This window comes from Antechinus flavipes, chromosome 5, assembly GCF_016432865.1.
Source record: "Antechinus flavipes isolate AdamAnt ecotype Samford, QLD, Australia chromosome 5, AdamAnt_v2, whole genome shotgun sequence".
NCBI lineage: Eukaryota > Metazoa > Chordata > Mammalia > Dasyuromorphia > Dasyuridae > Antechinus > Antechinus flavipes.
The window spans coordinates 209,519,916-209,532,514 of record NC_067402.1 but is presented as its reverse complement, the minus strand read 5'-3'; the positions used below and the strand labels follow the sequence as shown (position 1 = coordinate 209,532,514).

The window sequence follows — 12,599 nt, the reverse complement described above, 5'->3', positions numbered from 1 at the left end:
ATGACATGGGCTTGAGTCCTTTTTCTTGGACAATAGAGATACAAAGTTAAAACAAAGAAGTTTCTGTCCTCAAGCAGCTTATATCTCTTGGGTGAAAGTGATGGATGTACATATAAATAAAAATGCAACATATGCAAAATAAATACAAGGTAATTTGAGGGAGAGGACTGTAGCATATGAACAGATCAGGAAATGTCACCTGTGTAAGGTGGCATATGAACTGAGGTGTGAAGTAAGAGCATTGCTAGAGATTGTAAGAAGCAGGTGGTGGGGATTTGGAGGGGGGTGGTGGAGAACTCTGTGGAAAGCTCAAAAAAGGGATTTGGAATGTCATATGCAAAAATTACAAAGTGCATAAAGGAAAATGTGTAAAAATCTTGTGTTTAAAACCCCTTTCCAAGTTATCACTTGGACAAAGTTCAATCTTGGAGGACCTGAACCAAGAGGACTTGTTTCTGTCTGGCTCTTTCCCCACTTGGAGTTGATTCAGGAATATCTCCAAAATAAATCTTAAATTTCCTCAAATGTGAGTAATATGTCTCCAGCTCCCTAACAGGCACTAAATGGAAAGTAATGGCTATTAGGCAAGAAACAATGGTTATTTCACCTATTGAATATGCCTAAGATGCTAAGGACTCTTGGAAGTCTATGAACAGACACAGAAACATAAAGCCCTAAAAAATAACTCATTAGTTCCCCCAGGTAACCCATTTTCATTTTGGTGAAGCCCTTTTGTCTACAGAATACTACAGAGTCTCCCAGAAAGTCACAATAAATTGTGATTTAAATTCCCCTGTTCCCTACCCCCAGAATTTAAATCTACTTTGTACTATGGGATGTGATGACCAAATAAGAACTTAAGACAGTATCCTTATGGACTTTCTGCTTTCCTTTTCAACTTTTTGGAGTTGACATTCTCCAAAAAAATGATACCCTGTCTGAATGAAACACATCATTTTAGATAGCTGATCAGGACAAGGGACATAATTTGATCACCATCTCCTTTGTTTTAATTTTTAATTCTTCTTTAGTCTAGCTTAAGATTGCTTTTTTTTTGTCTACTGTATTGTATTTTCAAAACATATTGAATTTCATTAAATCAAAAGAACTTTTTCAAAGAAATTATCTAGCCATATCTCATTCCCTTCTAGTACTTATGAAGTTGATCATTTAAACACATGTAGAACTTGATGTTTTTCCTTATTATATTTTCATCTAATTAAATTCTACTCATTGTAATTTGCAAGATCTTTTTGGGTCTTCCCCGTTACTTGAAATTTTATCTCTTCCTCCCATTCTTTATGTAATCTACAAGCTTAATAATCAAGCCAAATATATTTTTACCCATATTCTTTATAAAAATGTTAAAAACAGAAAACCAATTACAAATCCCTGAGGTACTCCAGTAGAAATCTTTCCAAGTTTATATAAACTCATTAATAATTCTCTATACCTGGTTATTCAGCCATTTCAGAATCCTCTTAACTTACTGTTATCCAATCCATATGTCTATTTTGTTCATAGGGATAGCATGAGATAATTTGTTAAATGTTTTGCCAAAAATCCAAATAGGTTCTGAAGCATTCATCTGGTCTACTAGTCTAGTAAATAGCTCAGAAAAGGAATTAGTTTTTCATGTTCATGTCCTTCTTGAAAATTATCTTTATGATCACTTTTTTTTTTTTTTAAATGCTCACATACCATCTGAACCATCATCCTCAAGGACTCTCAGTTTTGAAACTCACCTCCTATGCTGGTCTATAACTTGTCTCTGTATCATACATATTCTTAGAAAAATTGCCTGGGACATTGAAAGATTAAGTGAGTTGCCCAGGTTCACATGGCTTCTATGTGTCTTTAGCCGGAATTAGCCCTGGATCTTCTGACACTTAACCTGACTCTCTGTATACCATACCTTGCTGCTTCTCGTGGCCTTTGTGTGCATACTAAAATTTTTCTAGGGCTTGAAGACAACCTTATCATCAGCATACTTTCCCTCCACCTCCTTTCCTTTTTGAAAATCTAGGTGACGTTTGTTCTTCTCTAATCCTCTAGCACCTGACCTATTCTTCATGATCTTTTAAACATTTGTGCTTCTTTCCTCATTTTGGGATAAAGTTTGGCCTGGCTTTCTGATTGAACTCATTGAAGGCAACTAGTTATTTTCTTAATGCATCATCATTTAATGCTTTTGAACTTACTATTTAGTCAGAATGGTTTGTGCTTGCCACAACTTTTCGTGCTTGCCTGAGTATGGGTATGATCTAGCCTATAAATAATTGAGCAAAGCCTTTATATGGCTTCTCTCCTCTTTTTCCTCTTGTCTCTAATTCAAATATGCAAGTATATGCTTAAGGAGGATGAGGATAACCTGAATCCAGAATTTGACCTGCAAACAATTATGAGTTTAGGAAAACCAGTAGAGTGATAGTATAAAGGATTTAGGAACAAGTAGAGTATTGGATGGCATAAAAACTACAGGGAATGAGCCATTTGGATCTCTTTTTACTATCAGAATAATGATTTTTAGAATCTAATACTTTTGGAAAGAGGAAAATTCAGTTACTAATAAGAATGAGGAAAATAGAGGATAGTGAAAGAGAATTTTCATGGTAGAAGGATGCAAGTTGAATGACTATTGGGTAAAACTGAAGATAAAGTTTCCTATAGATGATTAATAAAAAGATTTGGAAGAGGTTACTGAGGTAATTTGACAGGTAATGTGTTAGGTAAATAGAATAATTGCCAAACAAAGTTGAAAATTCAGTTGAGATTAGGCCAAATTTTGTATTAGTTTTCTGTCTAGAACACTGATGATCTCTTAGCACAGATATGATGGTTTAAAAGTGCAAAAGGAGACCTGCATTTTCAGACACATTGTGTGCATTTTGCTTTTGTGGGAAGGAGAAAGAGTCAGTAGGGATAGTGGTTAAAAAGGAATGAAAAAATAGGACAATGAAACATTTAAAAACTTCATAAAAGAGAGTGGAATGAAATTCAGAATGGGCCAAAAACAGTAGTTTTATTACAATCATGTTAAATTTAGTATACACTTTAAAAAAAATAGAATAAAAATTCAATTTCATATACGATTTTTTTGGTTCTTCATATATTTAAATACACATGTTTGTTGCTATTTAAGTTCACAACTAAAAGAAAATTTTATAAGGAAGAAAAATAACCCAACCAGCTATTTTTAAAGGCCTATTCAAAAAAAAAAAAAAAAAAAGATGCAGGCAACAGAATTTTCAGGCCACTGGCATGGAAATGTCCCTGAGCTACTTTGGATTCTTAATGCCAAGAACAGTGCCTTGTTGATATTAAACATTTGATAAATATTTTAACTGAAGTGACCTTCACTCTACTTATGAAAGGAAATAATCCCCTATATCCTCCAAAAGTTAATAAGGAAGCTGTTGATTGTGTGTTTTTTAAGTTTTTGGAGGCAGTATTACTAGAATACTGAATATGGAGTCAAAAATCTGGATTCGAATCTTGCTCTTTTACTTTTTTTCCCATATGACCTTGGGCAAAGCACTTTCACTTCTCTGAGCCTCTGTTTCCCCATCTGTGAAATGGGATTGAACTTGATCTTTTAGGTCTTTAGCAATCTCAAGCTATGATTTATGATTCATCAGCATGCATCAACCAAATAGTAAGATATAGGGGTTTGTCTTAGCAATTTTAAGAAGTTTATTCTTGATAGAGATTCACTCACTAGAGATAGAGATTCACTGAAATATGACTGCATTGACAAATATTGTATTCATAGAATTAGAGATGTATGACATTTCAGTTCCTTTTGACTTCTTTGCATGCCAACTATTGTATTAGATTAAGAAGAGATAAATGTTTGGAGGACTTTAAGTGAGTGCTCTTTCTCTTCATCTTATTTCCTCTCCCTGATCATCAATTTAGAGCTAGAAGAAACCTGAGAGCATGGGTTCTTAGCAATTTTTGTACCTTGGGCCCCTTTGGTTGTCTGGAAAGGCCAGAAAACCTTCAAGACAGAACGGTTTTTTAACCTGGGTTCAGTGAACTTTGACTTTTAAAAAATATTTTGACAGTTATTATTCTAATATAATTCATCATCCTTTGCATTTTGTATAATGCATTTGAGAATATTCTGCTAACAAAGGAAACCATTTCCTCCATTTGATACATAAAGGTCCAGTAGAGTTGAGCTGCCAGGGTCAACAAAAATTAAGTGGCAGAGCTGGAACTCCAAGCCAGTTCCTTGGATTAAAAATCCAGCACACTTCCCACTGCATCACAATCATTTGTGACTCATTGGTCATTTGTGTAGTAACTGCTCATGTGGATACTTTTCAGTCTCTCCATTTTCCTTGGTGACTTCTTCAATATCTGTGGGACACAGGGTAGTAATGTGTCTGGGCTGCTAAAACTGGAGTCAAGGAATCCTGGGTTTAAATCCTATCTCAGAACCTAAGTAATTGCTTGACTTTGAGAGACAACTTGGCTTCTCAGCCTCAGTTTCTTATTGCTCTAAAATGAGGATGTTAATAGAACCTGCATCTTTTACTGTAAAGATCAAATGAGTTAATATATGAAAAGTGTTTGCAAATTTAAATGCTATTGGTGTTGTTTTTTAATTACTCATGCTGAACACCCTTGCAAAGATCTTGGCTCCACGGTTTTTTGATATATTCAATTTAAATGTCCTTTGTCACCTTTCCACCTTAGCTACTCATAAGCCTGGCAACATCATTACTCAGAATTGTTCTGTCTTCAAGAACTTGAACTCTTTTCTTTGACCACAACCTGCTGTCATTTAGCTCTTGTATCTCTTAACTCTTATTGGCCTTGATAAAGCCTCCTGTGCTTTAATTCCTTTTTAAATTGTCAATTTTGAAATAAATGCTGGATTGACTTGCTATTTGTATAGTAAAGAGGATTCTATCACTATGACATACCATCTTGTTTGCTCCTTTGACAAAATTAGCAGGGCTCTATTAGCTTAGTTTTTAAGGCTGCTATGTCACATTGCTGACTTATTGAACTTGTTTATTAAAAACCCTTACATCATTTTCAGAATAACTCCTGTCATCCATGCCTCCATCATCTCTTGTGATATTATTTTGTACTCACTTGCAAGACTCTACAGACAGCAGTCACATTTGCCAGTTACTTCATGACCTATATATGTACAGTTCACCTTATTCAAGTAATTTGAATTCATCAAAGGCAGCTTGATGTTCTCTTGCCTTACTTATGTTGGGTTTTAATTCTGTTTTTAACTCTGTCATTTTTGCCCTCTCTAGTGCAAAGGTCCTTCTTCATAAGGGGGAAAAAGCAACCACCCAGAAGCAAATAAGAAACTCAACCATGTCTCTCTATGGGAGAACCTGTCTTTGTTGATGCTGAATGCATTAAAATCTACCTTCTCCAAACCTGGAGTGTATGTCAAGACTGAACTCAATGTCCTTTCCTGCCCTACGGTAGAACTATCACTTCTCCCTGCCATCATTTCCATTATAGACATCAATTCCTCTCAGTTAGTATCAATTGCATCCAGAAGGGAATTTCCTCTTGTTGATTCCTCTACCCATTTCAAAGCTGAAATTATCACTAAGATAAGTCAGTAAGTTAATAGAAATTCTGCTTTTCCTGAGTGTTACGTATATGTTAAGATAATTGAATCCCATTATTACTCTATCATGCCTCGTCTCTGTTCTAGTCTTGTGGTCTGTTTCCCAGATTCCCTAGAAATGTAAAGTGTCCTCTTATGACAAAATCATTGTTTCTCCCTCCATTGATTATTACCTAAATATTCTCCGTAATGCTTCTCTGGATCCTCAATTTCTTCATAGGAGTATACCTTTGTTTCAGATTACTGTTATTTTTTGATGAACGGACATGTATTTTCTTTCCCTATCACCCTGGGAGGAAAGTGGGAGGAATCCTTGAAACACATATGTGTAGTCAAACAAAACACATTCCATTCCTTTAATTGGTCATGTTCAAAAATAACATACCTTATGGTGCATCCTGTATCTATCACTTCTCTGACAGGAGATGAATTACATGTTTTCCTATTTACATTCGTATATACATAAAATCATATGTATATGCACATATATCTCAATATACCATGCTATTTATTCTGTGTGCTGCCTGCCCTACTGCCTTTAAGTCTACCATGCACCTTTTGAATAAAAGATTTATTTATTAAACATTTACTATGCTGAAAATAGATTTTAAAAGTAAGAACATCTCTTTTCAAGAGGAGTGGAGAGAATCACCACTCTGCCTATGTGGTCTTACCTAACATATCATAGTTGTTGATTGTATTTTTTAGGTTCCTTTTGGAAGTATCATTTGTATCTTTGTGAACACTAGTAGTTAATATCCCTTTTGGTAAGTCCTAAGAGGTTCTCAATTATGTCTTAGATCTCATACCCTAGAAAGGCTACAGATCCCTAGATTGTTACCAGATCTGAACATAGCTGCTTAAATACTCTCAAGTAGGGTGTATAATTCTCTTTTTCCTTTCTTCTTTTCTTCCTTCTCCTTCTTCCTTTTCTTTTTTCCTCTAATTATTAATGGATGATTCCTCATCTGACAGTTTCTGTAGTCTTACTCCATCAATCTCTGTTAAACAAACAGCTTCTTCAAAGCATACAGCATTATCCTCTTCAAGAATCTCCTATCTCACTATATAGCAATCCTTTTCCTTCCCTTTCTTCATATTTGATACTTGTCACAGTATAAGGCCAATTCTCCTTGATTGTTCTTTGAGAATTTTTGGTTCATGTCCTTTGATTCTTGATTTATTGTGTTCCTTTTCTTAATTACCAATTCCTCCCCACCAGTGAGAATTGGAGTTTTTTGTTGTTGTTATTTGTTTGTTTTTAAAGAATTTCTCTTTACTAGATTCTCCATGTTTTGTAAGATTAAATTATTAAGGTAAATCAAAAAGTGATTAGATTTGCTGGAAAACACTTGATTGGATGTTTGGATAATTGATGGGACCCCATCATGCTTCTTTGAATGCTTTATGATCTGTTTTCTGAACTTGTCTTTTAATTTCTTTCTGTCCATGTCATCTGTAATATGCATCAATGACAATTATTTTTGTTTCTCTTCATTTAAAGAGAAATCCTAAGGCTTACATCTTTCATTTTTTTCTTTATTGAATTTCTGGGTATCTTGATTCTTTTCTTTTTTTGTTTTTCCTTTCTTGTGCTATAATTTATAGTAACTAGTTTAAGTGAATTATGCATACACAATCTTCTTTCCCATCTTTCTTAGTTTTAAATCCTTTTGTTTGTATTTCAAAGTTGCCAGACAGATCACAGTCTTACAAGTCTTTGATAAATACACTCCATGTCAGAGTAGGCATCTGTCATTCCCATATTTTTAGCTGTGGTGGAGAAATCACAATCACATTCTCAGACAACATGGTCTTAGCCAGCTGTTGACTTCTCAAATCAGTTTTTATCTTCTGTAGCTCATGCTCTAAATAAGCAGCAGTTTAAGTCCCTACAAATTTTAGTTTCTTACCCAAAATTTAATATTTGTCAATTTTTAGATTCCTTGGGGAAGTGTCCTTTATGCCCATATGAATACTGTTGGTGGGTTATCATCCATTTTACATAATTCTCGTATACAAAGTCCTAGAAGATTGTCATTCTCTCTTGTTAATCATCATTCTAGCAAATAAGGCTGGCTTTGGTAGGGAGTGGGAAGTCCATAATTTTCTTCCTTATATCCCTCTTAGATTCTAAAAGCTTTAGTGTTCTACCTAATCTTTCCTTCTAAGACAAGTTCCTCATAACTCTCATTCTTAAAGAAAGTGTCTTAAATTTGTTTTTTTTTGTTTTTAAACTCCAAGTGTCTTTTTAATTTCTTTTACAGACTTACAAGATAAATGTACTTCTCTTATATTTAAGATCTTCCACTTCCTACCCTCATTGTAATCCCATTTATTTTCCTTTGTTTGAGAACATTTAAACTGAATTATTTCTTTCTTTTAAAAACATTTTTATATAAAAATGTTTATATACATAAATATTTTCAGTTACGTGTAAAATTTTTTTTACATTTATTTTTAAAACTTTGAATTCCAGATTCTCTCCCTTCCTTCTTCACTCCACCCATACTCCTCTCCCCATTGAGAAGGCACATGTGAAGTTATGCAAAGCATTTCCATAAAAGTCATATTGCTAAAGAAAACCTATCTCCTCCCCCCCCCAAAAAAAAACAACAAGCCTTAAGAATAGTGTTTTTCATTATTTTTCAGAGTAGTCTTAGATTATTGTTTTGCTGATAATAGCAATGATCATTTCACAGCTTATCCTATAGCATTATTATTACTTTGTACATAGCTCATTTCATTTTGCATGAGCTTGTGGAGGACTTCCCTAGGTTTTTCTGAGATCATGTTGCTCATAATTTCCTGTAGAATAGTAGTATTCCATCATAATCACATACCACAATTTATTTAGGCATTCCATAGTTGATGGGCATGCCCTTAGTTCCCAGTTCTTTGATTTGAGAAAAGAGCTACTGTAAATATTTTTGTATATATAGGTCCTTTTTTTAATCTCTTGGGATTTATTTTTAGTAGTGGTATTGTTAAGTCAAAAGCTATGTATGATTTTATCACCCTTTAGATGTAGTTCATATCTACTGATCATTTAACAATGGGGAATGGCTCTTATTTTTTATAAATTTGATTGAGTTCCCTATACATTTGAGAAAAGAGGCCTTGATCACAGAAGCAAGATCACTTGCTTCAAAATTCTTTTCACAATTAGTATTGTTAACTGCATTCTACCTTCCCTATTTATTCTACTCTTTCCTTTCACCCCATACCAAACTGGAACTTAAATTTAAATTGGAAGTTTCTTCATCTAGTAATAAAGTGTTCTAGTCCTTTCATTTTCTCTTCTATGAAGGGGACCATCCTTGGCTTAAGGCAAACGTTAACACAAACATTGCACTGTCAGTGCAAATCACTCCCAGATACCTTCCATATTGATTGAAATTCTCAAACTTTTTTTTTTTTTTAACTTCACTGCCAGTGGCATGTTTATACTTTGACTTCTAAGTACTTGTTAAATCATTTGCAGTCATTTATTACCTCTTAATAACTTGACAGCCAGTCTAACCTCCATTGTCTCAACAACTTCATAGTCATGCCCCATTATCTTTCTGTTTTCTTTCTAACTACTTATTTGTTTCAAATTTGTTTAAAATTTTTAAAATAACAATTTACTTTTATTTGCCTTTTCTTTGTTACCTTGCCTTGTCAATTACTACTTTCTCTTTTTTTGTTCTCTTAAGAATCTCCTTCAGGTCCTTACTACTTAATCCTCTCATGACTTCTTTCTTTTTTCTCTCTTCTATCTCTCTGACTTTATATTTTATATTGTCTATGGATTCTCTTCATCACTTCTTGCAGCATGAAAATTGTTTCCTCAGAGGCTGTGGTTGCCTTCTCTACAAGAAGTCTCAAAGCTTCGTTTTCGTTGCCTTTAGTAACTCCAGAGGGTCAGTCTTCCTTGTTCCTTTGTCATTTTCTATCCTATAATTTCCTAACTTGTTGGGTACTTTTTTACTGTTTTCCCAAGTGTTTCTTCTATTCTTTAAGGAAACATTTCTTTCTTGGTAAGCTAAAAAAGGGCATTCCTCTTGCCCTTTTATTTTTTCCTAGTAGGGAGACAAATCTGTATGTTGTATATTATTAACTTGGCAGTGGCAGAATATCACATAGTTCCATTTCATTGTTTACCTGAAATTATACTTTCCTCCTCTCTCCCCAAGATTTCAGAAAGGAAGCTTCTTAGATTTCTGTTGCTCTTGTTCCTGATTGCCACAGCCATCATAACTGTTCTACTCTTTTTGTCTCTTGAAATGAATGAAGATAATAATAATAACTTGTAGTGTTCTCTTCTTTAAAATATAATGGTTCTCTGGGAGCTGGTTTCTTGGGGAGGTTTTCTGGAGGCAGCCTTAGTTTCTGTTCAGAGTAATAATCACCGCAAATACAGCCAGCTGATAAAATCCAAACGCTTATTTTCTCCTTCCAAGTCTTTCTTTTTCCTTGGGCCTGGAAAACTTTCTTAGAGGCCTCTCTCCTTCCTTGGTTCCAAGAGCTCTTGCAGCTGTCTGCCAGCTTCAGCTTCTAGCTCAACTCCAACTCATGGCTTCTTCTGAACTGACGCTCCTCCACTCTGAATCTTTTCAACTGACCCTGCTGATTGAGCTCAGCTGTTTTTATGCTCTCTCAAAGGTTGACTCCTGCTCTGAGAGTGGGATTATGGAAGGGGTGAATTCACAAGGTTACTAAGTTAACTTTGTGAATCTCCCATACTTGTGAACTCCAATGTGTGAGCTCTAATATGTGAACTCTTAAAGGTGGAAACCCAAGCACACAAGCATTACTTCCATCAATTCCAGTTAGCATCTTGTTTCAAGTTCTGGCCTGTAACATCTCCCTGTAGGATCAGATCAGTCATAGTGAACCATGCTAAATTAGGCAACTTACTTATCACTTTATAAGGATTCTAACAATAACTGACATTTATAAAATAATATGTGACCAAAAACTTTATTTATTTTATTTAAGCTTACTGATAGGTCTTTGATGTTTTATTTTCTCCTTTTGTAGATTAGAGGAAACTGAAACTCAGAGATGTCTAGTTACTTGTCCATAATCACAATTATGAAATGACCAAGGTGGTATTCAGACTACACCAGATACAGTTCTTTATCCCCAGGAGCCAAGTCAAATTGTTGACTTATATCTCCCTTATTTTTTTTACATAGATAAGAATTTGTTAAATAAATTATCAAGGATAGACTTTAAAAGGAAATCACCATCCTTTTTATCTTGATGTCAACAAACTGAAGTCACCAAAATTTTATTAAACACCTGCTATGTGCTAGGCACAGTGCTAAGAATAGGTTTACAAAGAAAGGCAAAAGACAGCCTCTAGCAGTCAAGGAACTCACAGGCTCATGTGGGAGACAATCTGCCAACAGCCATGTATAAGAAGATATACAGGATAAATTGAAATAATTTCAGAAGGTACTATCATTAAGTTGGGCCAGGAAAGCCTTCTTGCAGAAAGTGGGATTTTAGTTGAGACTTGAAAAAAGCCAGATGTCAATTTTTTTACGAGGAAGGAGAGAATTCAAGATATGGAAAATAACCAGAAAAATGCATGAAGTCCAGGATGTTTTGTGTGAGGAACAAGAAGTCTAGTGTTATTGGATTCTAGAGTACACAAAGGGGAGTAAAGATAAACAAGAGGTAAAGTTATGAAGGACTTGAAAAACCAAACAGATGATTTTTGTATTTGAAGTATAGGTAGTCTGTGGGATGTTTCTTCAGGATAGCCGAGTGAAAGATAGACTGGAGTGGGGAAAGATTTGAAATAGATGGACAAGGGGCAGCTAGATAGTACAGTAGATAGAGCACCAGCTTTGAAGTCAGGAGGACCTAAGTTCAAATCTAGTCTCAGACACTTAACACTTCCTAGCTGTGTGACCCTGGGCAGGTCACTTAACCCCAATTGCCTCAGCAAAATTTAAAAAAAAAAAAAACAGATGGACAAATCAGCAGGATATCAATAATTAAGGCTTGAAATGATGAAGTCCTGTAGGCAGACATGTACTCGGAATTTAGGATCAACAGGATTTGGTCACAGATTGGATTGGGTATGCAGCAGGGGGAAGGTCAACAAAGGAGTCAAGGATGACACCTAGGTTTTGAATCTGGGATGCTGGGAAGATGGTGGTACTCTTGACAGTAATAGGGAAGTTATGAAAAGGGGAGGGCTTAAAGAGAAAGAAAGAATTCAGTTTTGGATATGTTAAATTTAAGAAGTCTTCACGATATCTACTTTGGGATCTCTAGTAGGGAGTTGGAGACATAAGACTGAAGGTCAGGAAAGAAGCTATGAGTATACATAAAGGGAAGCTAGTATTTTGCCTTATTGATTTGGGAAGTCATTTAGCATCACTGGATCTCAGTTTCCTTACCTGTAACAGATAATAGTGGACTAGATGACCTCTGAATTCCCTTCAAATTCTAGTACTTGATCTTATCTAGTAAGATAATAGGCTAGTCATATGCGCCCCAGGTCTTTTTTTTTTTTTTTAATCCTGGTTGGAGAACTGTATCCATCTTCTTTACCAATTAGCTTAGTCATTGTCTAGTCACTTTCAGCTGGGTCCCCAAAAGTGCTGGAGTTCAAATTCACAGCTATGTGCACTTAAACATTCCTATACGCGTATAAATATATGCATATAGGAATGTTTAACTTTGTATATGTCTTGTAGACCCTTTATATACTTTCAATCTTTCCTTTATTTTCTGCCTAATGATTATTTGAATCGTTTTTTCATGAAATTTGATATTTCTCTAATAGACTTTCTTAATTCTAGGCAAATGAAAAAAATCTCATGATGAATTCATTATACAAACTTCACGATCGATTGGCACAAGTAGCAGGTAATTGCTTGAAAATTCACATTGGCATTAAAAGCTTTAAAAACTGATGTTGTGTTGCATTAGAAGGAAACACTGAAGTTTTGTATTTACTTTTGTTGGATTAACCATCATTTTG

The 12,599-nt window shown here is 34.8% G+C and overlaps 1 protein-coding gene across 1 annotated transcript in view; it reads left to right on the top strand.

The window, feature by feature from the left end:
* LEMD3 (LEM domain containing 3) overlaps positions 1-12,599 on the top strand; it is a 90,347-nt gene that overhangs the window by 39,516 nt on the left and 38,232 nt on the right. Inside the window, exon 3 of the mRNA XM_051963713.1 lies at positions 12,418-12,484. Within this exon, the coding sequence (XP_051819673.1) occupies positions 12,418-12,484 (67 nt within the window). The remainder of the gene's footprint in view (positions 1-12,417; positions 12,485-12,599) is intronic.